Source organism: Heliangelus exortis, chromosome 1, assembly GCF_036169615.1.
Source record: "Heliangelus exortis chromosome 1, bHelExo1.hap1, whole genome shotgun sequence".
In the NCBI taxonomy this organism is placed as follows: Eukaryota; Metazoa; Chordata; class Aves; order Apodiformes; family Trochilidae; genus Heliangelus; species Heliangelus exortis.
Genome location: NC_092422.1, coordinates 63,009,551 through 63,030,987, shown reverse-complemented (window position 1 = coordinate 63,030,987; position 21,437 = coordinate 63,009,551). Strand labels below are relative to the sequence as shown.

Below are 21,437 nucleotides of genomic sequence, written 5' to 3'. Positions count from 1 at the left end.
TCGCTACTATCAAAGTTACATCAGCTAAAAAAACCCTAAAAAATAACTTCTCTAAGAGTCTTGTAACACAATCTGCAGTTTAAGCACAGATTATTTTATGAAAAACTCTCGATCACTCAAACAAACCTTTAGATTTGGATGTTTGGAGTAGCAATGGAAACCCTTTCAAAGCATTAAGCAGCCAAAGTTCAACATTTTTGCTGAACAATCGGATTGACTCCATGTCTTGCTCAGGCACCTCCTCCAGGAAATCATAAAGTAGGATGTTCTCCATTTCCTAGAATAGAAATTCATGGGCTTGCACATGGTTAGTGCACTACAGAGATTTACAGCAGCACAAAAGAAAAATTGTATTAATAGTTTAAATGTAAGCATAAAGAAGCCAGTTTTTTTCTTCCAATTAAGCAACAGCTAAGCTACATTTACTAGCAGAAGGAAAACACTAATAATAAAAGTCCTGAATTAATTACTAGAGGCTTAACGGCCTGCTGTAAATAAGAAGCAAACTATTTTGACCAGAAAATTGCATATTTATATGGGCAATGTCACTGAGAAATTCAGTAGTGTTCTCAAAGGAAAAGTAACTTTTGTAATTTGGAAAGCATCCATTGAAATTTCAGTCACATAACCTCATGCCAGAACCACAGACCACATTTCTAACACAGCATATTCTATTGGTATTAGGGACTTTCAAAGGAATATATAGGATATATGGAAGTTATCTCAAATTCCACTGGCTCCTTTTAAAATCTAGACTGTGCTCTCTCACAAGAAGCCAGAGAACAAGCTGGAGTTACTAATGAAAATCCCATGGTACAGCACACTAGAAAAGCTGGTGCTTCTCCTCGGGCAGACATACCAAAAAGACACAAACACATAATAAATAACACAGTTACAACAAACAGTATCTACGGTACCTTGAACAGCTGCCTATCATAGCCTATGAACAGCTGGCACACATCTGGCGAGGCCATCACTGATATTTTTTCAGTCTGCAGACATCTCCAGAATGACAGGATACACTCTCCCACCTGTCACACAAAGTCCTTCATGGATTTTTCACTGATTTTAAGCTTGTGACATGTGAAGAGTAATTCAGTAGAAGAAATCACAGCAGCACAGAAGCAAGAGGATGACAGTGGAGCTGGGCTCTTTGCCTGGCCCCATGCTGGCTGGGTTCCAGCATAAGTGGAAGCATCCTTGGGGCAACAAGCTGAGCCTCACAAGGCAGTGGAAGAAAGAGGATTGAAAAAAGAATTATGCTATAGATATGTAATGAAAGATATGTCTCCATGGCCTCCTATTTTCTGCTGAACTCACCTGTTGAGGTACCAGGTGTGTTCAGAGCATGCCTACAAACTCAAGTACTTAGAGCATGTTGAATTAATTGAGGATCCCAAATGATTTGACTGAACGCTCCTTTTGTCTATAAATTATCCTCTACCTTAGATCAAACCATCAGCTAAATAAGCTATAGAGAAACAATTTGATTCACCTGAGAGCTGCGTGCTGCCATCTGAATGAGTGGTATTAAAGCAAAGGCATACCTTGTGAAACTCCTTCATTCTCACCAGATGTAAAATATCTTGACAATGGCTGTAATACTCATTGGCAAGCAGCACAACCTGTGACCAAAAAGAGGGTAAAAAATGATATTACAGACAAAGACCTAACTCTCTTGATGACTGAATACTTCAACATTCCATTTTGTAGGGGTATATTTTCCCTACCTTTTCCTGCCAAAGGTAGAATCTGCTGAATCCAGGCCAAGGGTACTGAAATTGTTCTTGCTCAGTCTTCAGATAAATGACAGATGGAGAACAATGCAAATTCTTGCTCCCGATTTTATTAGAATTTATCATCAGAATTTATTTTGAACAATGAAAAAAAGAGATCACAATTATCTTGTCAGTTATGTTAAAGGTACTAAGTAATTTCTTGAAATTGTATAACCTGATTATTTTAATAAACTGTATTTCTTCAGAGGAATTCTTGTCCTTTTATTCAGAAAGCAGGGGTGGGTGGATGAAAGAAATAAGCATGGCTGACTAAATACTTAAAAACTAAACATTACATTAATTTATTTTCAAAATCAGTGAATATTTAATACTATAACTTTCCTCCACATATATTTGCTATAGCACACATATCACAGTTGTAGCTCTCTCCACAAGGCTGCAGATAGTCAGCACTGCTGCTGGGGTGACAGCACATTTCTCATCAGCTGTCATTACATCCACTTCAGAGCACTGATTACCACACCCGAGTGCTTTGTAAAAATATGACAGACATTGAGTCTCTCCTTTTTTCCTCACTTTGGTCCACAGAAGTTTGTTGCCTGTGCTCTGCTGGCTGACTTCCAACAAGCTTGGTGTCAGTCCATCCCATGACAGCACTCTCATGGGAGAGCTGTCACAGGTTAGCCTTGCATCTGCCTTTTTGAGGTGAGCAGGGGCTGTGCTCCTTTTCCTTAATACTTTCCTAGTATTTAAATAATTATTGTGCCAATAATCTCTGAGTCCACTGAAAAAACACAAGCTCAGCAGCAGGAGGGTCTTTTCCCCTGAGCCTCAGCCAAGGAAGGTTGTGCCCCACTAACTCCTTAATGCTCAAATCCTGGGCTGTCAGCCACAATTTCCACTCTCAGCACAGATAATATTATTTGAGCTGACATTAAGATGACAAAAATATTTAGCTACCAGGTGAAATTGGAAGTGGTGGAAGTAAGCATTTAGTAGAGATGACACCAACAAAGATTATTTTAGAAGTTCAGAACATATTATATAGCAGTTCTAATAAAACCCACAGGTAGACATTTAGTATAAGTCAAAGGTATCTGAAACTCACTGTTTTGGGTTTTTTGTTAACCCCCTTGTAACCATCTGCACCTCCCGAACTGCAGGCATTTCCACTATGGTAAAACATAGATTTAAAAAAAAATTAAATAAAACAAGCAAACAAAAAACCCTACCAAACTTTTAAAAGCTCATCAATTTCTTCTGTATTTAGTAAGAAAATAAGCACAAATTGGACAGAGTGCACTGGGTTTGAGCATTGTGTTGGGAAACATGCCCTGTTCTTTTGCTGTCATACAGCAGCCCCATGATTTTCTAAAGAGTATGAAGACCAATTTCTTAATTTCAAGATAAAACTGAACCATTCATTATAAAGATGGCAAGATCTTAGCCATTTATCAGTGCAATGTCTTCCAACTTCTTGCACCAAAATCATGGATTTTTATTTATGGCTGCAGTTTCTTTGGAATGGTAATTATAAATATGCAGACAATGAAAACATGGCCATCCTTGTGCTTAAATTTCACTGTAATTACATTTTGTGCACCCTATATCAGTTTAGATGGCATTTAATTTCTGACTTTCCCCTGTTTATTTTGCAGGCCTGCCGTGATATTCCTCAACATCGAAATTCACCTGGGCTGGCAAAGACTTGACCTCTGGCTTTGGGTTGGAAAGTCAGGGATGCAGACACAAGAGGCTGATGTCTTGCTTTTCAATCTCCTACTTCTCTCCCTGCCTGTTTTGCTGAGGCTAATCCTACAGGAGGGGGAGGCAATGGTGCTAGTAAAAGGGATGTGCTGTGAGAGTTGAATTCCTCCAGTCAAGCCTCCATCTGCTGCTGACACCTGCTCGCTGTCTGTGAAGGCATCTCAGACTCCAGGGTCCTTTTGGACCCAGCTATTTTGATAAGTGACAGGAAGGGGCTTTGTAGAAAGTGTCTTTCTACTGGTGACTGCCAGTGCTCAGGCTGGCTAATCACATCCTGGCTGCTGGGTTTCACTGCTGTGATGTATTATAAACCTGGATACCACTGTACATCCTGAAGGGACAAAATGCCTCTGCTCACTTCTCTGCTGTCCACAGGACTGACCCTTGCCTACAGAAAAGCTGTGGAGGGACTTTTTACAAGGGCATATACTGAGAGGACAAGGGGTAATGGCTTAAAACTGGAAGAGGGTTGATTGAGGTTTGACATGAGGAGGAATTATTATCTGTGAGAGTGGTAAGGCACTGAACAGGTTGCCCAGGGAAGCTGTGGCTGCCCCCTCCCTGGAAGTGTTCAAGGCCAGATTGGGTGGGACTTTGAGAAACCTGGACTAGTGGGAGGTGACCCTGCCCATGGCAGAGGGGTTGGGACTAGAGGATCTTTTAGGTCCTTTCCATCCTATGCTCTTGACACTTTCTCCCAGACATTTCAGAGTTGGTGTCTAGACAAAGGGAAAATGGAGATATTTCATAACGTTTCTTTTATATAAGTCCTTCCTGCAGATTTTCAAAGCCTGTGAAACAAAATTAATGAATATTTTCCAGCTCCTGCTCTCCCTGAGAAGGTGGCCAGCTGTATCTTCTGCTGCTGCTACTATGGCAACACATATCAGCATCGCTCTCCTCCAGTGGGCTGGCTCCTGCAGCAGGCTGGATCCCTGCTTCCCCCCAGGCAGGGATGGTGAAGGATGTGGGAGAAAGGGATGCTGTGTGGGTGCTCCTGTGCCCCAACAGCCAGCCAGGAGCCTGGTGATAATTAAGTACAAATACCTATGGAAAGATAACATTTATGTACTCCTGCTGTTAGCAAAGGTGGTTCAGACTCACCTGGTGGCCACAGAGGTTCTTGGCTGGCAGGCAGAGCTGCTGCTTGCTTCCCCTGGAAAAGGGTTCCTGGGGAAAGACAAGACACACAAAATAAGAGGTGGGTGGCAGCAGGGGAAACTGGGTGACAGCAAAATCACAAGGAATTTCACCATGTCTCTTGCCAAGTCTGGATGATGCTATGGGGTAGGAATTAGAGCTAAAATTGGAAAGTGGGGATGATGAAAAGACTGAGGAGGTGAATGGGAAGGACAAAGGAAAAATGAAAGGAGGGGAGGTGGTGAATGAATATACATTGACTGTCAGATTACACTGAGATTCGAAAAGCTAATTTGCTAGAAACATATCAGATTCTTTTTTTATTAAAAAATCATGGCATTACTTTACAAGAAGGGCAGAAGCCCAAACTTTCCCTATTACTAGAATCATAAATTAACTCCTATAAAGCCAAATGTTGCTGGCATGTTTTAACACTGCCATACTGGAAGCCTTCTTGGTCTGCCAGAGCAAGTATCATCTTTCAGACAGCTAAGGCTCAAGACTCCTATTCCTAGAGGGCACCCTACTGTAACACAAGCCAGTTAATACCATATTCCATTAATTTCTATAATACAATTGGAGAAAAGCTGTGTAAAGCTGTGTTTATTTATGCAGCTTTCATAACATCAGCAGAGCTGTGGTACACATATCTTCAAAAACCCCAAGATTTCTCAAGTGACCAACTCACAGGTAAGAGAATCCTCATGATTCCTCAAGAGAACAGTCTCCAAGACAGTCAACCAATACAACTGAGGCCCCACTATCAAAAGGAAAATGCCTTCTTTGTAGTTAAAGGCAGACTGTTACAATTGTACTGCCATTTCCATTACTCCAACAAGAAAATTTCCCAGCCTGCCACACCCTAAATGGGCCCAGTTCCTTGCTACCAGCACCATGTCAATCGAGACTATCTCAGTATGGTCAAGAAAGATTCTTCTCAATATTTAGAGACAGTGAATCACACTTTTGAAATGGATCACAGTGGATCACAGTTCTTCACCAACACAGAGGTTGGGTGGGTGCCTTGGGTCTCTGAATTGGGCTCTGGGCTCCACCTACTCCTCAGGTAGATAAAATATAAAAAGCATCTGCATTTTGGACTCACTGCAGGCATGAGAGGGAGCAATAGTTATGGCAGGTAGAAAAGTCCTCAAGTTTTCATTGCTCTTTTCCTAAATGTCAATCTAGAATTTGCTATTGCTGATTTTATCAATTTCATTGTATCATGCAAAATTAATTCTGATTTCAAAAAGTTCTGAACTCTACTGAGAGAACAATCAAGATGAGATATTTCCTTGGCGTGTTCCTATATATTTGCAAAAGATGTATGAAAGTCTGTACAGATAGAAACAAATTTATTTTGTTGAAGCTGCTGTTTATTTTTTATGTGGCTTATTTATATTTATTTATTTGGTAATCAAGTCATTCATGCATCTCTGGCTGTGTTTTGTGCTTTTTGCTGCTTTCTCTCCTTTTTTTTTTTTTTTTTTCCCTGCTGTCTTTTAATGGATACAAGAAACAACTGTGACACCTGGCTGCCCAGATGTTGTAGGTGTGCACTTTGGCTTGTGACAGGAATGTGTGGCTGCATTTAGAATGGAAACTCTTCTAATTTCAGGCTTCACACATCAACTTACTGACTTCTTATAACTGTGTTCAGTGAAGGAAGTGTCAGACAAGATAATTTTGTAGCTGAGAGACTTTTCTATTCCAACTAGAAAAATGATCTTTGTTGGAATACCATCTATTTTTAAATTTTCTTTCATCTCTGCAAAGTTATCCCAAGAAACTATATCAAGATCAGTGGATGGCTGGTTACATCAGCCTCCTTTTCTTTGGTCTGACAAAATGAAATACCATTTTTTAGAAGGTGTCTGGGCAGGCACCATAGGCATCTGGATATGGATAGGATAGGATAGGATAGGATAGGATAGGATAGGATAGGATAGGATAGGATAGGGAGGCTGCTGAAGCCAAGTTTTTCTGCAGTCAAGCATGTTCTGTGACATGTTCTCCAGACAGTCAGGGAACGTGCCTTATTTCCATGAAGGGAGCCAAGGACACAAGCTGTGCTGGCATACAAAGTCTGTGCTTCTTCACCTGGCCTGGACCTAGTCAACATTTCTTCTTTGGTTCCTCCTACTTTCTGTAATTTTCCAGCATGTTTCTATTCTGGGAGGAAAACGAGCAATAGCTCGATTGGTTCTGTTCTCTCTCTCATCCCGTCTATGACCAGACCCAGCAGTTCTCCTACTACACCCATTAGGATTGCTGTTTTCAAGTGACACTGCAGAGAAACACCTTTCTTTTCCTGAAGAAGGCAGAGGAGACTAAGCCAGAGACCTGCAACGTCCCTTGAACAGTGACCTTTCCAAGGTCACTTGGAAGTGACCTTTCCTCAACATGGATATCAAATCTTAGGGCTGTTCTGGTTATGCTGAGTGCATGGTTAGTGAGGGCTATCATTTCAGTGAGGATCTAAAGGGAAATGAATCTCCAGTTGCCTATAAATAATTTGTTTGGTCTCAGAACAAATTGCCATTTGATAATCTGCAAAACCTGATCCTCTGCCTTGTCCCATTCTTTGCTGTCATCATTCTTTGGGCTTCTGCAACATTATTCTAGTGTAAAACCTGTGGTGGAAGGCAACAGACCTATGGGTATATTGTCCCTGTTCTCTTGCAGAGCACGCATTCAACTAAGTAACTATCATGTAAAATATCACAGAATCATAGACACTGAACCATCTTTCATCATCACCAGAAAATCTGGGTGCTTAGTAGGCTGACTTGCATCCCTCTTGCACTCACACCATAGAAAAAGACTATGTATCCATGTATAAGAATGCAAATCAAAGCACAGAACTTATCTACATAGACATTAAAGTCATGTACAAGTCTTTCAATATGTTTATTTTAGCTCTCAATATATTAACTTCTTCTTTTAGGTTTGGTGCAAGTTCCTGCTCTTAAGATCTACACGGCTAAAATGTCCAATTCAAGGAAGTCAAATCAGGCAGGGCATATTTTCAAAATGGAGTTCCACTATTAGGGCACAACAGTCTTATAGTGTATATAATACTAAGAATACTATAATACTATAGTCAGTGTTGAACAGATGATTAACAGACTTTTATATAGAGGCAATATGTAGGTTTTTATGTGATATTTTATAATTAAAATGTGAAAAAAATCCAAACCTGCAACAATATTCTTGAGACAGAAGAGAGCAATAACGTGCATAAAAGGAAGAGCTAATCTTGATAGCAATTCCGGAATAATGATACCTAGAAAATAATAAAAAAATATGAACTGACAAGCATGTCATTTTCAGTAAGTCAGAAAATAATTCATATTCCTCTTTGAAAACTGGTGATCATTCTATTTAAACCAGGAAACACCAGATTTTAAAAAGCTGCACTTGTATCTTTAAATTATGCTGAAAATAATTGTAAATACAGAAAATAATTGCAAAAGCTCCTTGCCCTAGAATGATACCTGCTTCTAAAAAAAATACCTCAAGCGAGTGAGTGGATGAAAAAGATTTGTACACAACAGCTGGGAAAGTCAGGATCCTGAGACCCAGGTGACACAGGTTCCTGTACATCCATGGAAGCTGATGTATTTAGTGCAGTTGCTCCACAGCCATTCACAGTAGATTAGGGACTAGATGGTGTATCAGTGATCATGGCAAGATAAAACCCAAGAAACCTGCCAGACCTTCCCTAATGTTTATCCCAGCTATGGTGGGCAGTGGAGTTGCCATCCCTGCTAACTGGGTGCTGCCAAAGGGTTCTTACCAGCCTGGGTCACTGGGAAGCCAGAGGAGCAGTGCAGAGGTGTTGGGCCACCAGTTGCCAAGAGAAGGTTACCATTTACTGATGGGAAGAGGGAGTATGGAGGCTGGGGTCAATCACACACCATCCCAAATCCTGCCAGCTATGAGGAGAAGCCTGGAATTGTCTGGGGTGAGGCATTCACAAAATAAAGGATCTTGCTGGATCAAGCTGATTACCAAGTCCAGATCAGTGGAGAAAAATCACACCTCAAGTAAGGGCATGTCATTCTCCAAGCCAGGACTTGAGAGCTGCTCAAAATGATTGTAGAATTCTGTGGTCTCAATACCTTGAAAACATCCCTTTTTCCAGACTGGATGTTCAGAGTGTGATTATAAGTGCTGGAAACCAAACTGATGAAATAGTGTCAGACTATCTGTGCTCTAGAAGAAGAGAGAGAAGGAAAAGAAAGAACATGCAGGAAGAGAACCTGCGCTGGTCTGGTTTAAATGGTTTTAAATGGTTTACAACATTTCCGTTGACCACTGGCACATGCTGGGTCACTCCACAGATATGAGCAAGGATGAAAAGCACAACACAGACATGAGTCATGACTGACACCCCCGTGCATCCCAGAGCCAGGCTTTCCTGACCTGGTGTCTCAAGAGCTCTGAGTAAGGTTGTCATGTCTGGCAGATGCCTCATGCAAACCATGCTGTAAAAGCTTTTACAGCTCAAAGCACTAATTTTTTAAAAACCAGTCTGATCTGGAATTCATTCTCCTACCAACCATCCCATGGATTCTCATAGAATTAACCCTATTTTAATGTACTCATGAATGCCATCATGAATCAGTTTGGGTCTTGCCGTGTATTACAGATTTGCAACCATCCATTCAGCTGCTGTATTACAGTGCTGGAGCTGAAAACTCACACATTTAAAATAACATTTTTAAAGAAACGTAGACAAAACAATACCTGGTGTTCCCTCTTGTGCCCAGTCGTCTTGTCCCTAGGCCTGGGAAAACTAACCGAATAATCTAAAAAAAAAAAAAAAATCAGAAAATTAGAGATACTTAGTAAATTAATTCTAAGCTGCAAAACCTATACCTACTACATTTTTTTCTCCTTAATCACTTCTTTTGCTTTCCATGGTTTGCAGGCTAATACCTGTTCTTACATATCTCTCAAATGGTAACTCTTGAACTGAACTCCATCAGGCTTTTGCAGATCGAAATCTAAGTAATTTAAGGGATTAGCTCCCTCAGGTAGGAAATTTTAGGAATTTTTTTCACTTGCACAGAGACACAGTCAGTGCACACAGCAGGACCCCACCTGCAGCCAGGTGAGGTCTGGCAGCTATGGGAACTTGAAGGTGCCGTGATTCTCCAGTACCGTGCCAGCCCTTCAAGCCTTACTCATTCACATAGGACTTGCTCACACAAGGGACTTTGCCTACTCACTCAGTATTGCAAGGAATTCTTTCAGGATAGGGCCTGGCTTAATCTGTTTTAAAAGGACCTGAATCATCAAGCTGCAAAGCAACCTTTTGACCACCACAGCGGTGAAGGTGAACTGAGGTCACTCAGCATCTGTCAAGGTTAAGCCCTAAGAGTAGTAAGATACTGTTGGGGTGATAATCCACTTTGCTGTGATTATTCTGCATGAGCTCTCTGTGAAGACAGAAACCAACCCAGGGCAGGAGAAGCCAACATTCCCCATATAACAGGAGCAGGCGACTGAGTACTGAATGTTAGAGAGGAGTGAGGGGAGTCTCCACTTAGCAGTGCAAAGTTTGGACTCTGTGTAAAGAGCACTTTGCTGCTCCAAAGGCCTTCTAATGGACAAATTTCCCCAACTCACACCAATGTAGCATCCAGCCCAGCTGCTCCCTTTCTCAAGCATAATCTCATTTGTTAAAAAGGTCAGCCTATGAAACTGAGACTTCTTCTGTGGTACTTCTTCCTATTGCCCCTTTTCCAGAGACAGTGGTGTATTTGGGCAGAAAGATAGGGCATGTGAGATAAGCAGTTTCTACAGTCATCAGAGTTTGATTCACATGGGGCTTGACTGTAAAAGTCCTAACAGCCTACACACATGTAATGCAACCATGTTACTACAGCCTGATGAACTATTAATAGCCCAGCCCATTAGTTACCCTGTAGTAACCAATTACACATCCACCTTTAGTTTCAACCAGCTTTGCTGCAGTTCTGCCCTCCTCAGCCTCTTGCTGTGTGGTTCCCACTCCTGCTGCAGAAGTACAGAACTTTTCAAGACATTGGGGAGCTTCCCCCCAGCCTGCTCACTTGGGATGTGTTAACTTGCACCTCAGTGCACTGGGTCAGCTATGGCTGTGAGCTCTGAGTTGCAGGCTCCAACCCATAGCATCTATGGCTCATCAGCTAAGCTCCTCGGCGTGACCAGACTCATGCTGTCTCTATGCCTGTCCCAACTTAAAAAGTAAAATGCATTAATTTCAGCCACAAGAAGGCTTAACTTACAGGTGGTAGCTCATGCTGGAGCACCTAAGAGCATACAGACAAGGTGGGATTAATCTCACCTATGTGGTTCCAAGCTAGAGATGTCTAAGCATAGTTGCTGCAGACTTTGTAGTCAATGGAGAAAAAAAGACAACTTCAAGGCATGTTTTAGCTAAGCTGCCTGAAATTACTCACTTAGGGTGAGAGGAATCATATGTAACTACCTATTTTTCTCCATTGTCTACCAAGAGATTTTAAGGTGATTAGTTTCATGGCAGACATCTACAGTGAGACAGGCAAATTTTGCTCATGGTCTTGGAGGATGGGTGATGATCCATTAAGCTATGGTAATAAATCACACTGGGTCACTCACTCAAATCTTAATTGTAAGTAAGAATGATCTAAGCCAGTAAAAAAAATTAGACTCAACTGAAATGAGATAAATGATTCTCAAAATGAGGTTATCTGCACAAGTGAAATTGATTTCAGGGACAACTTTCACTTAAATTGCTTTAGTTTTGTGTTAAAACAATGTTTAGTAGCTCTCACCATGGGCACTACCAGAAAAATACCAGCAGTAAAAACATGGAATTCTGAACAAAAGGTCTTGAGTAACAAATATTCACAAGGCCTTCTATATTCCTTATTTTGTTAAATAAATTTTAATAGCTATGAGTGTTTGTTGCAGTTGGGATTTCTAAGCCGTAATTGCTCTGTGGATTGTATCAACCTCCATATAGTAGAAGAGTGAACTGTTTAAAGGAGATTGGGTTTTACATCTGCATTTTCTTTGCTTATATTATTCTATAACAAATTCTTTACATTGTGTTTGGAGCAAAATTTCCCCAAGTGCAATTAATAAAGGAAAGTATAAAATCATGTAACAACCAAAAGGTCTTTTAAGGAGAGAAGAACCAGCTCCTCAGGATGAGTTTATTAAATTTGTGCTGTTTACCCTGGTAAAGCTTTCTAAAATGTATTGGCAAAAGAAATCTCAGCAAGTGTAACTAACACACACCAGTTCCCTGGAGAAAGTGAGCTCCACCACAATGAGCACAACAAAGACTATGTGAGGGCTTACCAGAAATATATTAGAAAAGACACAAGCATAATAGAGTATTCTCTGTTATTTACTCTTTTTTGATATGCAGTGTGTTTGCTTGATCACCAGCTTTTCTGCTTAAGTATTTCTGCTTCTTATCTTATACAGCCTATCTACCTTTCCAAAGGAGGATGAATTTACTTGACACTCAGGATTTGGATTGCAGCTTTCCATATACAACTCATAGAGTAACCGGCGGGGTAGAGTGGCTCCTTCACATGAATAGAAATTATCAGCTAACCTTTAAAACAAAAACATAGATTGGTTTGGGTCAGAATTAGAAGAAAGAATGTTTAGCTTGTGATTTTAGTAGCTCATCAGGTTTACGGTGAACTCTGTAATTGTTACTCTGATTTTATGGAAGTGTAGAATCAAAAAGAGAGGTATTATTTTTATGTTAATCTGTATTCTGGGAAAAATTATACATTTTCACATCTAGGCTATTGTATTTTTTATGGTTTTTTAATTTTAAATTTCTACTTTCCTTGTTTAAAAGGGGAAAAGAGCTTGTATGAGACTGATAATTAGCTAGATCTCACTGGTTTTCAGTAAAAATATTACAATTTAGTAACATTATCACAACATTTATTCCAATACAGAACGTATTAGTTTCTTTCATATGGTGTCATTATATCAAATAATGTGCCTTCGATCTTCTAACTCAAAAGGTCTCCATTTTTCCATTTAAAATGTGCAATATGGTGCTTTGGGATGGACAGTCAACCAGCTCTATGAAGGACCGAATTCTGTACTCATGCAACCTCACTGATATTAGCACACTTAGTAAGAGAACAGAATTTTAATTTACAGATACTATGTAACAGCACTACCAGAACTGAAACTGGTTTAGGTGTTTAAATACTCATCCTACTTACCAGAATGTTCACAGTCAAGTAAATGCAGCTACTTGTGTGAATAATATAAGGAAACCATAAATGTAGTTACTTATCAGTGTAAGGTATTGCCTTCATCAGAAAACAAAACCAAAAAAAATCTTTAATTATGAGATAATGCAAATAATTTGATGCCAGAAGATAATAGCCTCCTGCAGTACAAATACAGGAGCAAAGAAGCAGAAAGATTAATTTCCAAAGAATGACATTCTGATTGTATGAGAGTGCTTTCTTACTCTGACTCTGCTTCCATTCTACCAAATTATTTATGCATTTTTATTTAAGCAGCTGAAGGCAGCAGTGCAGCACAGTGCCAGTTACCCACCGTGTCTTTACGTAAAAATGAGTTGGTTTGGAAAGCTGACTTTTCATAATCACCAGGTGAGATAAGCCAGCTGGATTTTAAATCAGCATCATCCCTGTTATTAGGAATCTGATTTCAGGAGACCCAGTATTTATCTTTCAGCATTAGCTGTACTGGCAGTAGATAGCAGATAAGATCTTCAGGAAACTGCCTTGCTAGAACAGACTGAGCAAGAAGGTGATCGATGTGACAATATCTATGTCACCTTTGATTCATGCCTCCTCCCCTTCCTCCAGGGAAGAAGGTTGACTGCCACCCCCAGGCTCCCCTCTCCTTAGCAAAATGCCCCAAAATGCCTTGCTTTTACCTCCTCAGAGCCCATTTTCTCCCTCAGCAACCCAAGAGGCTGGTGCTGTCAAGCAGGAGAGCTGAGCTGTGCCGGGCTCCCTGCCAGCTCCTCACCACCTCCAGCCCCACCACCCCACAGCAAAAGCTTGACATGAGCAGGAACCAGCACTAAAGACAGGGGATCTGCTGTGCTGCAGGGGTGCTTCCCATCATGGGGCTGGAAGATAAATGAAATTTATTCTAGATAAGAGACCTGACTGAGTTCTGCCTCCCAGCAGAGCTTCTTCTAGAGCAACCACCTCAAACCCCGTCATTATTGAGCAGTCCCGGAGGAGATTAAACCTAAGCCCAAATTCATCCTTAATATAACACCACAATATAGTCACTGGAAGAGCAGCAGAAATTAATTCATGCTTCAGTAGCTATTTTCTGCCAATAATTTTGTCTCAGCGTTTAACTATTTAGTGACAAAATATCCAGGAATTCTGTTTCCTGAATTTAGCACCTATCATACTGCCAACGCTTTTCAAATAACAAGTCAAACGCATTCTTAGCACTGACACATAATACAAAAATACTGTCTGTCAGGGGAAAAAATCCACACAGAAAAGAACACAGTGCTCATCCTCTTGCCTATTAGCCCCAAGGTTCTCAAAACCTGAATGTTTATGGCATGCACCAAAACAAAGCTATTAATAAGAACAACAAAATCAAAAGGAGACAGTGGTAAAGGAAAAAGGTGAAGGTTAAAGAAAAAGCACATGGAGAAAGACCTCCTCCATTTACCTGCTACATTCTATCCATACTTTCTATGGTGTTTGTTACATGAACAGCTGTAGGACCTCACACTGAACTCCAGGTTTTTGGGGTTTGCCACTTGTTACATGTGAACCCTTGGTACCCAGGCCATTATACTGGTTTGCAAGTCTGCTGTTAAACCACTTCTGGACCAAAATCTGGTTTGCTATTGGCAATGAACCAACAGTAAAATGAAGCTGAATATTTTAAATTTGTCAAAACATGAGAAGGAGATTCAGCAGGCTGTCATAATGAAAAAAAATCATCACTTCATCCTCAGGGTTATGAAGATGACCAGAGGGCTGTAGCACCTCTCTTATTATGAAAGGCTGAGAGAGTTGGCATTGTTCAGCCTGGAGAGAAGACTGGAGAAGTCTGACAGTAGCCTTCCGGTGCCTGAAGGGACCTACAAGAAAGCTAGAGAGGGACTTAATAAAAAGGTATGTAGTGTGAAGACAAGGGGGAACAGTTTCAGACTGAAAGAGGGTAGATTTAGATTAGATATTGGAAGAAATTCTTCAGTGTGAGGATGGTGAGACATTGGCACAGGGAAGTTGTGGCTGCTCCCTCCCTGGAAGTGTTCAAGGCCAGGCTGGATGAGGCTTTGACCAGCCTGGTCTAATGGGAGGTGTCCCTGCTGACAGCAGCAGAGTTGGAACTAAATGATCTTTAAGGTCTCTTCCAACACAAACCATTCAAAGATTCTATTATTTCAAGGACTTTATGATTAATTTTTTTCAGTGTCTCAGGCTTGTTGGATGAACTTGGATGAATGTGTTCCTTCAGTTCTTTTAAAATGGAGCAGTGGTATCTGTAACAGGAAAAAAAACACAGACTGACTCCTGCTCCTCAGGTATTACTGAGAGAGGAAGTAAAAAGATTTAAGATTACTTTATGTCAAGTTAAAAGTTCTCATGCGTATGCTGAAGTTTCACACAAGACTTCAACACTGTTTACCAGGTGGGCTCCTCTGTGCTTGAGGAAAGGAGAGCAACCCTGGTTTCTCTTTGGGTGTTAAGCAGCTGATGATGCTTTTACCAAAGCACATTAAAATGATGGTGATAACCTTACTCCATCGCAGAAATTATCTCACTGGGGAGTTCAGCTGTTACCTTCACCTCAAGAAACATAACTTTGGAGAACGTCTCAGCACCACTGGGAATGCCAACACACCACCCGAGTGCAGCCTCCCTGCCACCCGTGGTGCACTGTACGAGCACTCCAGACACGAGTGGTCCAGCCAGGCATCCCTCTCCAGCTGCTCTCAAGGGAACGGCAGCCCAGGGCCCAGCCCCCGGTGAGTGGGCAGGCTGAGATGCAATCCCATCAATCCCGTACCGTGTCAAACCACCTCCGTATCAGTAAGACTCGTGGCAGGAGACCAACTTCCCGAGAAATTCCCTTCTTGCTTTTTCGGCACCGCACAGGCACCACCCTGGTGATGGGGCTGTTACGTCAAACCAGACTTTTGCCTTAGGAAACTGCGAGAAGCGTTAACACGGGGAGTCCCCCCTGCAGCAAGCCCACCCGTCGAGGTGGGGGGACGCCAGCCGCACCCCTTCCCCTTCGCCCCCGCCTCCCGGATCTCCCCAGCTGGGTTCCCGGTGTGGTTTCCCGGGTCGGGGACAGAACGCACCAGCGGATGATGTCGGGGGCAGCACGCATCATCGCCATAGCGGGCGGTGCCGGGAGGTGCCGGGCAGTGCCGGGCCGGGTCGGGCCGTTGGGTACCGGCCCTCGGCGGGGACGGGCAGCGGGTGGCCGCGCGCCGCAGCCGCTGCCGCACCCGGGTCCCGGTGCCGCGGATCCGGCGAACCACCCCCTCTCCCCCAGCACATCCCCCCAAGACCCACTGAGTCCCGGGGTGCTGCTCGCCTCTACGGGTACGGCCTGACCGATGCAGCCCCGCCCGAGGGGCTGCGGGTTTGGGCCCCCCCGGGGTCCTGCGGCCGCTCGGGAGCAGAACCGAGTGCTGGGGGATGGCCCTCGGGGCGACCTGCGGGCAGGTGGCGAGGCCATCCGGGATCCGGGTGGGTGGCCGAGTATGGGTTTCATAGGAACTGAAGGTGAGGAAATGAATTAGATGTGAATCAGGAGGTACAAAGACAGCGGGAGGAGGAAGGTGTAAATGGACAGCCGTGAGGAAGTGTATTTGAATAGCGTGAGCCCTATATTCTTTTTTCTTTTTCTTTTTTCTTTTTTCTTTTTTTCTTTTTTTTTTTTTTTCTTTTTTTTTTTTTTTTTTCCACGTGTTTCAAACACCATTTTCAGAGTTTTCTGCAAGAATGTTGTGAAATCCCGTAACTGTTTAATTTCTCTTTGATACAGGAAGATGAAAGGGCTGTCTGCTGCACTGAAACCCTGTAAGCACTTTTCCATTGCAAGTGCCCATTATGCTAAATGAGCTTTGCTGCCATGTGACTGGCGAAAATAAATTATGTATGATGGCTGGAGCGTCTAAAAGCTTCCTAGTGGATGTCATTGGGTTACATCAGGGCTCAGCTTCTCAGAAACTCCCATGGCTTCCTCGTGTTAATTAGCTGCTGAAAGCCCACGTATGACACAGACAGGCTTTCCTTGCTTTGTTTTGGCAAGATGACCACAGCCACCGTGTAGGTAGATGGCAGTATGAAAGGTGAATGGGGACAGATGGGATCAGGAAAGGGGAATTTATGATGGAAGGTTGCTGGGTTTCTGGGTCCTCAATGTAGCTTGCTTTTGAGGAGCAGTGCACACAGATGTCATGTATAATACATGTTGCTGTTAATCTGTAAAGCCTTGTGCTCTCTTGGGAACCCCAAGGGCAGATGCTGCTCACTCACTGAGCTCACAAAAGCCTTGAAAATTATGTTTGCCCAATACACTGGTTAGTATGCACATTGTAACCAGGACAATTTCTCGTCAATAACAGATTATCAATGTGCTTTGATAAGGTGTTGTGGAAGCTTCTCTCAGTTACAGTTCTCGGTTGTTGTCTGATTTTGTGTCATTATAGTCTACTGACCTTCCCTGTCGGACAATGAGCTTACATTGCAAATACTCCTGCAGATTCTGCAGAGGGAAAGCTTTTTTAAAGTTACTTTAAACTACCTGTCATAAGAACCAGCAGACGTCATATTGTAGCAACCATAAGATCTGCATGATCTTGCCACATAAATACTTACAGAACTTCTGAGGTGGGTTTTCCAGTAGATGCTGGAGACAGTGCTGTCCCTACAAGACAGCATCTGTGCCCATGCTGAGCATCCTCACTGCTGCTCCAGGCTTGTCCTGTCCACAGTGCAGTCACAGCAGTGCCTTCCATCTCATGTACCCACCTCTCCCCCAGTTTTCAACAAGTGGCTTGCTTACATGGATGCATGTACCTCAGCCTTGGTGATAGTTGACAAAGTTCGTGGCCAGCAACTGGATTTCTGGGGCTGTCTGAAACTCCACAAAGTTTGTGAATCTCCCTAGGCCCAAAAGATGCCTTAGCAGGTAAAAAAAACATTTACAGCTTATCTAAAATTGAAAAATGATAAGTGGACTATTACTGGGGTGACAGACTGAAAGTAAGGGGAACCATGCAGATCAGAAAGTCCCTACTACTACTATACACCGACTACTCAGAAATTTTTTTTTAGGAAAGGAAGCAGATGGTGCATAAAGAAACTGTTCAGTTACTGTCCATGGCTTGAGAGATTTTCTCTTGCCCAGTTTCCAGGTCACAAAAGGAGAAAGACAGATCTGTGTGCTGTTCAGACCTTGGCATTACTATTATTTCATTAGGGGTTTTTTCAGTTTTTCAGAAAATGTCTCTTTAGCATTTCTAATAAATGTAATATTTTTGGAGACAGTGGGACAGAAGGGGAATTCTGATTTTAAATACCAGGCTGCCAGTAGAATGTGACTGGAAACCTGAAATCTGCTTCTTCAGTTTAATTCAGTCACATAGGACTGGCGGATGTACACCAGGTCAAGCTGTAGTAAGTCTTTGTTCTTGCATAAACCGGAAGTTGCTAAGCTGTTTATTGCTGTCATGGACATTCTCATTCCATAAAATGAAAGAGTATTTAATGAATTTGCACTTTGACTGATTAAAATTTTGACCTAAAATTAGAAGGATGGTTGAACTGGTTAAAAGATGTGCTAAAGACTCTCCTTTTGTCTGACTTTCACCCATGAGTAGGACAAATTTAAATCAAACTTTGAGGTAACAGACACCTCTAAAACGCTGCAATGAGTGTCATTAGCACAAAATTTCCTCTTCAGATTACCTGCACTCTCCCCTCCCTGGCCTGCATTCAAGAGAAGATTTGGATACCTTGTGGGTTATTTACTACAGAGGTAAAGGGACAAAGCTGGAGCTATTGCTGGAGACAGCTGTCTTGTAAAGGAACGGTAAAGTGCTAACATCTCTCAAATACTTAAAATATTTAACATAACCACTTTATAAGATTTTTAAGCACTTAAGCTAAAGTACGTATAAAACAGTCATGAATGCAAGTGAATCCACTACTGCTTCCATCACTGTCATCAGTATTGAAAATATGTGACTGTAACAAATTATATTCCCATAGCTTTGAAAAGGCCTCTGTGGGATGTATTTAACTTATTCTCCTGCAGAAAAAAATGGGCAAAAGAGTTTTAAAAGTAAAAAAAAAATCTTTCCCTGCCACCAAGGCCCTAGAGCAACATACCATCAAATTTTCAGTATGAAAAGTTGAAATAATTTGGTCAGTGTTGGAATAAGAGTCCTGGTGGGCAAAGATACATATTCTGCTTTGAGAAATCAATGAGTACATTTTGATAGTTTGGTGGGTTTTTTACTCTCTACTTGCCAGGGATGAAAGTACATCTGTGCAAAGGTTTACTGATTGTTCCTTTCTTTGACATTTTAATAATGCCAATGATCAGTCATTACCTTAACCTGATCAGTTTACTGTAAAGAGGGATCTTCAGAGTTCTACCTACCTTTCAATCTGAAGTTTAAAATAAATCAGCTTGGCAGAATTCAGAAATACAAAAGATTATATCTGGTTGTGTCATGACATTTAGAGGATCAACAAACCCAAGACAGGATTGCAACCACCTTATCCTTGAATATAATGCTTTGATGTTGTAGAAAACTCTGTGTCCCATACAAGCCACACACTTCTACATTAATACACATGAGGAAGGGGAAGTCTCCTCTCCCAAGTGCCTATGGCAAGTGAACTCTTGCTGGTGAAAACCCAGTTCAGCAAAGCCCGGCACCATGTGTGTAAAACCACTTCATCTCAGCAAAGCATTTAAGAATGCTCTTAACTTTAAATACGTAGTTATTGTTTTGCTGAGTGGGGATTGATGGCTGAATTAAAGCATTAAACATTAATGACAGTGCTGGGAACACAAAACAGTATGCAAATTGGGATGTGTCGGGACTGGAAGGAACTGATTCAAACAATGCAATCATTGCCTGATTAAGATCACTTGAAAGATGTGAAGCCATTAGAAGGCTTAGGGTCTGGTGACTTGAGATGGAGGATGGTCACTATCACTCCAATCACTACAGCTCAGGTTACTCAATTTTGGAGTGTCTTTTGGGGCAGACTGGGTGGAAATCTCTTCTACACAGTATCTGAAGGAAACTTCAGTAAATCCTCTGTCAGTGCAATGGGAAGCACTGGCTACTCATCTCCTTTTGACTAGGATGAAGAATGGGGGCACGATGACAGCATTTCCAGGTATCTCCATGTTCTTTGACATCAGTGACCTCTTTCTGCCTTGTGGTCCTGCCTCCAGTGGTATAGGGGTCTGTCTGAGCAGCTCTGTCCCTGTATTCCTGAGGGACTCTGGTGTAAACACTTCCAGGAGACCTCTGCCCATGCACGTAGGCCTCTGGGAGTGTGGAGAGTGACCGTGGAGCTAAGGACTGTGGTTTACACCATGTGCTGATGACACCTGCTCTTTATATTTCTCCTTCTTTAGAACTGCTCAGGGCAGCCAATTTATATGGTGACTCACGAAGATGGAGATATGGATAAAAGCCTATCTGTCCAGAAGTGGCTGAGGTAAGGCTTGCAGGAGAAAGCAACTGCTTCATTTCTGCTTGGCAGAAGATGCTGTGTTTGCTCCTCCAGAGTGAAGTAGTATTTTTTGTGCTGCTCCAATGTTGTGGGTTTTTTTGGTGGTTTTTTCTTTATTTTTTTTTCGGTTTTTTTTTTTTTTTTGTGCTCTTTGTTCTGTATTCTACATCCTGGATGTATATTTGAGTTAACTTTCTGCTTAATAGGACTATCTATTAATAACGGCTGTACTAAAACTGAAATAGCGATGCTAGTTTTGCATGTTACAGTAACTAGAATAGAAACAAAATATTTTTTTTCTTTACAATAAAAGTAGTGGTGAGTGATACAAGAAAGATTAATCTATCTCATCAAACAGCAGCTCTGACATTAGCTCCTGTGCCAGATTTGCAGACCACATGCAAACGACCCTTGACTGTTATTTATGTGTCAGAAATGTTTACACAGTGAATCAATTCTTTTTGAAGGAAGGAATGGCATTAAGTGCAGCTTTCAAATGTACTGAAGGTAAAGTCCAGGTACAAAAGTTTTGAAGAGAGAAAAACCATCTTCCTCCTCCACCAGAATAAATACAGACTTTACTGTGAAAAAAGGTGATTGGTTTTTTGTTTTTTGTTGTTTTTTTTTTTAATTAAAAATGACAGGTAAAAGCCTTTCACTTAAATAACTAGGTAAAACAATATGTTTCTTGAAAGTGTTTGTTGAAAGCTTCAGCATAATAAGTTTGACATAATTAAATGACAATGCATTTAAAATTTAATCTCCTCTGAGAATTACTTTATTATAACAAACAAAAATCCTACCTCAACAGTTCTTTGAAGGTAAAGTATGTATTACATGAGTGATGTAGTTTTATCTTTCCATCTTTTGAAAGTCTTAGACCAAAGTGGCACATCAAAGAAATAGTGTGTGTATGAAGTGTCAGAGGTGATATGATTGAAACCGTATACAGTTGTAGAACTGTTCTCCAAATTTCATATTTGCAAGCCCTATACTCTCATTATTCTTTTACAAACCTTATTTTATAGTTCAGGGTAGAAAA

The 21,437-nt window shown here is 41.5% G+C and overlaps 1 protein-coding gene and 1 long non-coding RNA gene across 2 annotated transcripts in view; one reads left to right on the top strand and one right to left on the bottom strand.

Annotated features, from left to right (window-relative positions):
* Positions 1–16,379, bottom strand: part of RFX8 (regulatory factor X8) — a 35,142-nt gene extending 18,763 nt beyond the window's left edge. Inside the window, exons 1-10 of the mRNA XM_071745019.1 lie at positions 15,985–16,379; positions 12,123–12,246; positions 9,399–9,460; positions 7,846–7,932; positions 4,611–4,676; positions 2,848–2,911; positions 1,731–1,832; positions 1,548–1,625; positions 918–1,031; positions 127–277 (exon numbers count right to left, since the gene is read on the bottom strand). Of these exons, the coding sequence (XP_071601120.1) occupies positions 127–277; positions 918–1,031; positions 1,548–1,625; positions 1,731–1,832; positions 2,848–2,911; positions 4,611–4,676; positions 7,846–7,932; positions 9,399–9,460; positions 12,123–12,246; positions 15,985–16,367 (1,231 nt within the window). The 5' untranslated portion in view covers positions 16,368–16,379. The remainder of the gene's footprint in view (positions 1–126; positions 278–917; positions 1,032–1,547; positions 1,626–1,730; positions 1,833–2,847; positions 2,912–4,610; positions 4,677–7,845; positions 7,933–9,398; positions 9,461–12,122; positions 12,247–15,984) is intronic.
* On the top strand, positions 15,823–20,987 carry LOC139796661 (uncharacterized). Its single transcript, XR_011726084.1, has 3 exons — positions 15,823–16,414; positions 20,298–20,380; positions 20,863–20,987. It is a non-coding gene; the product is annotated as an uncharacterized lncRNA (long non-coding RNA).
* The last annotated feature ends 450 nt before the right edge of the window (positions 20,988–21,437 follow it).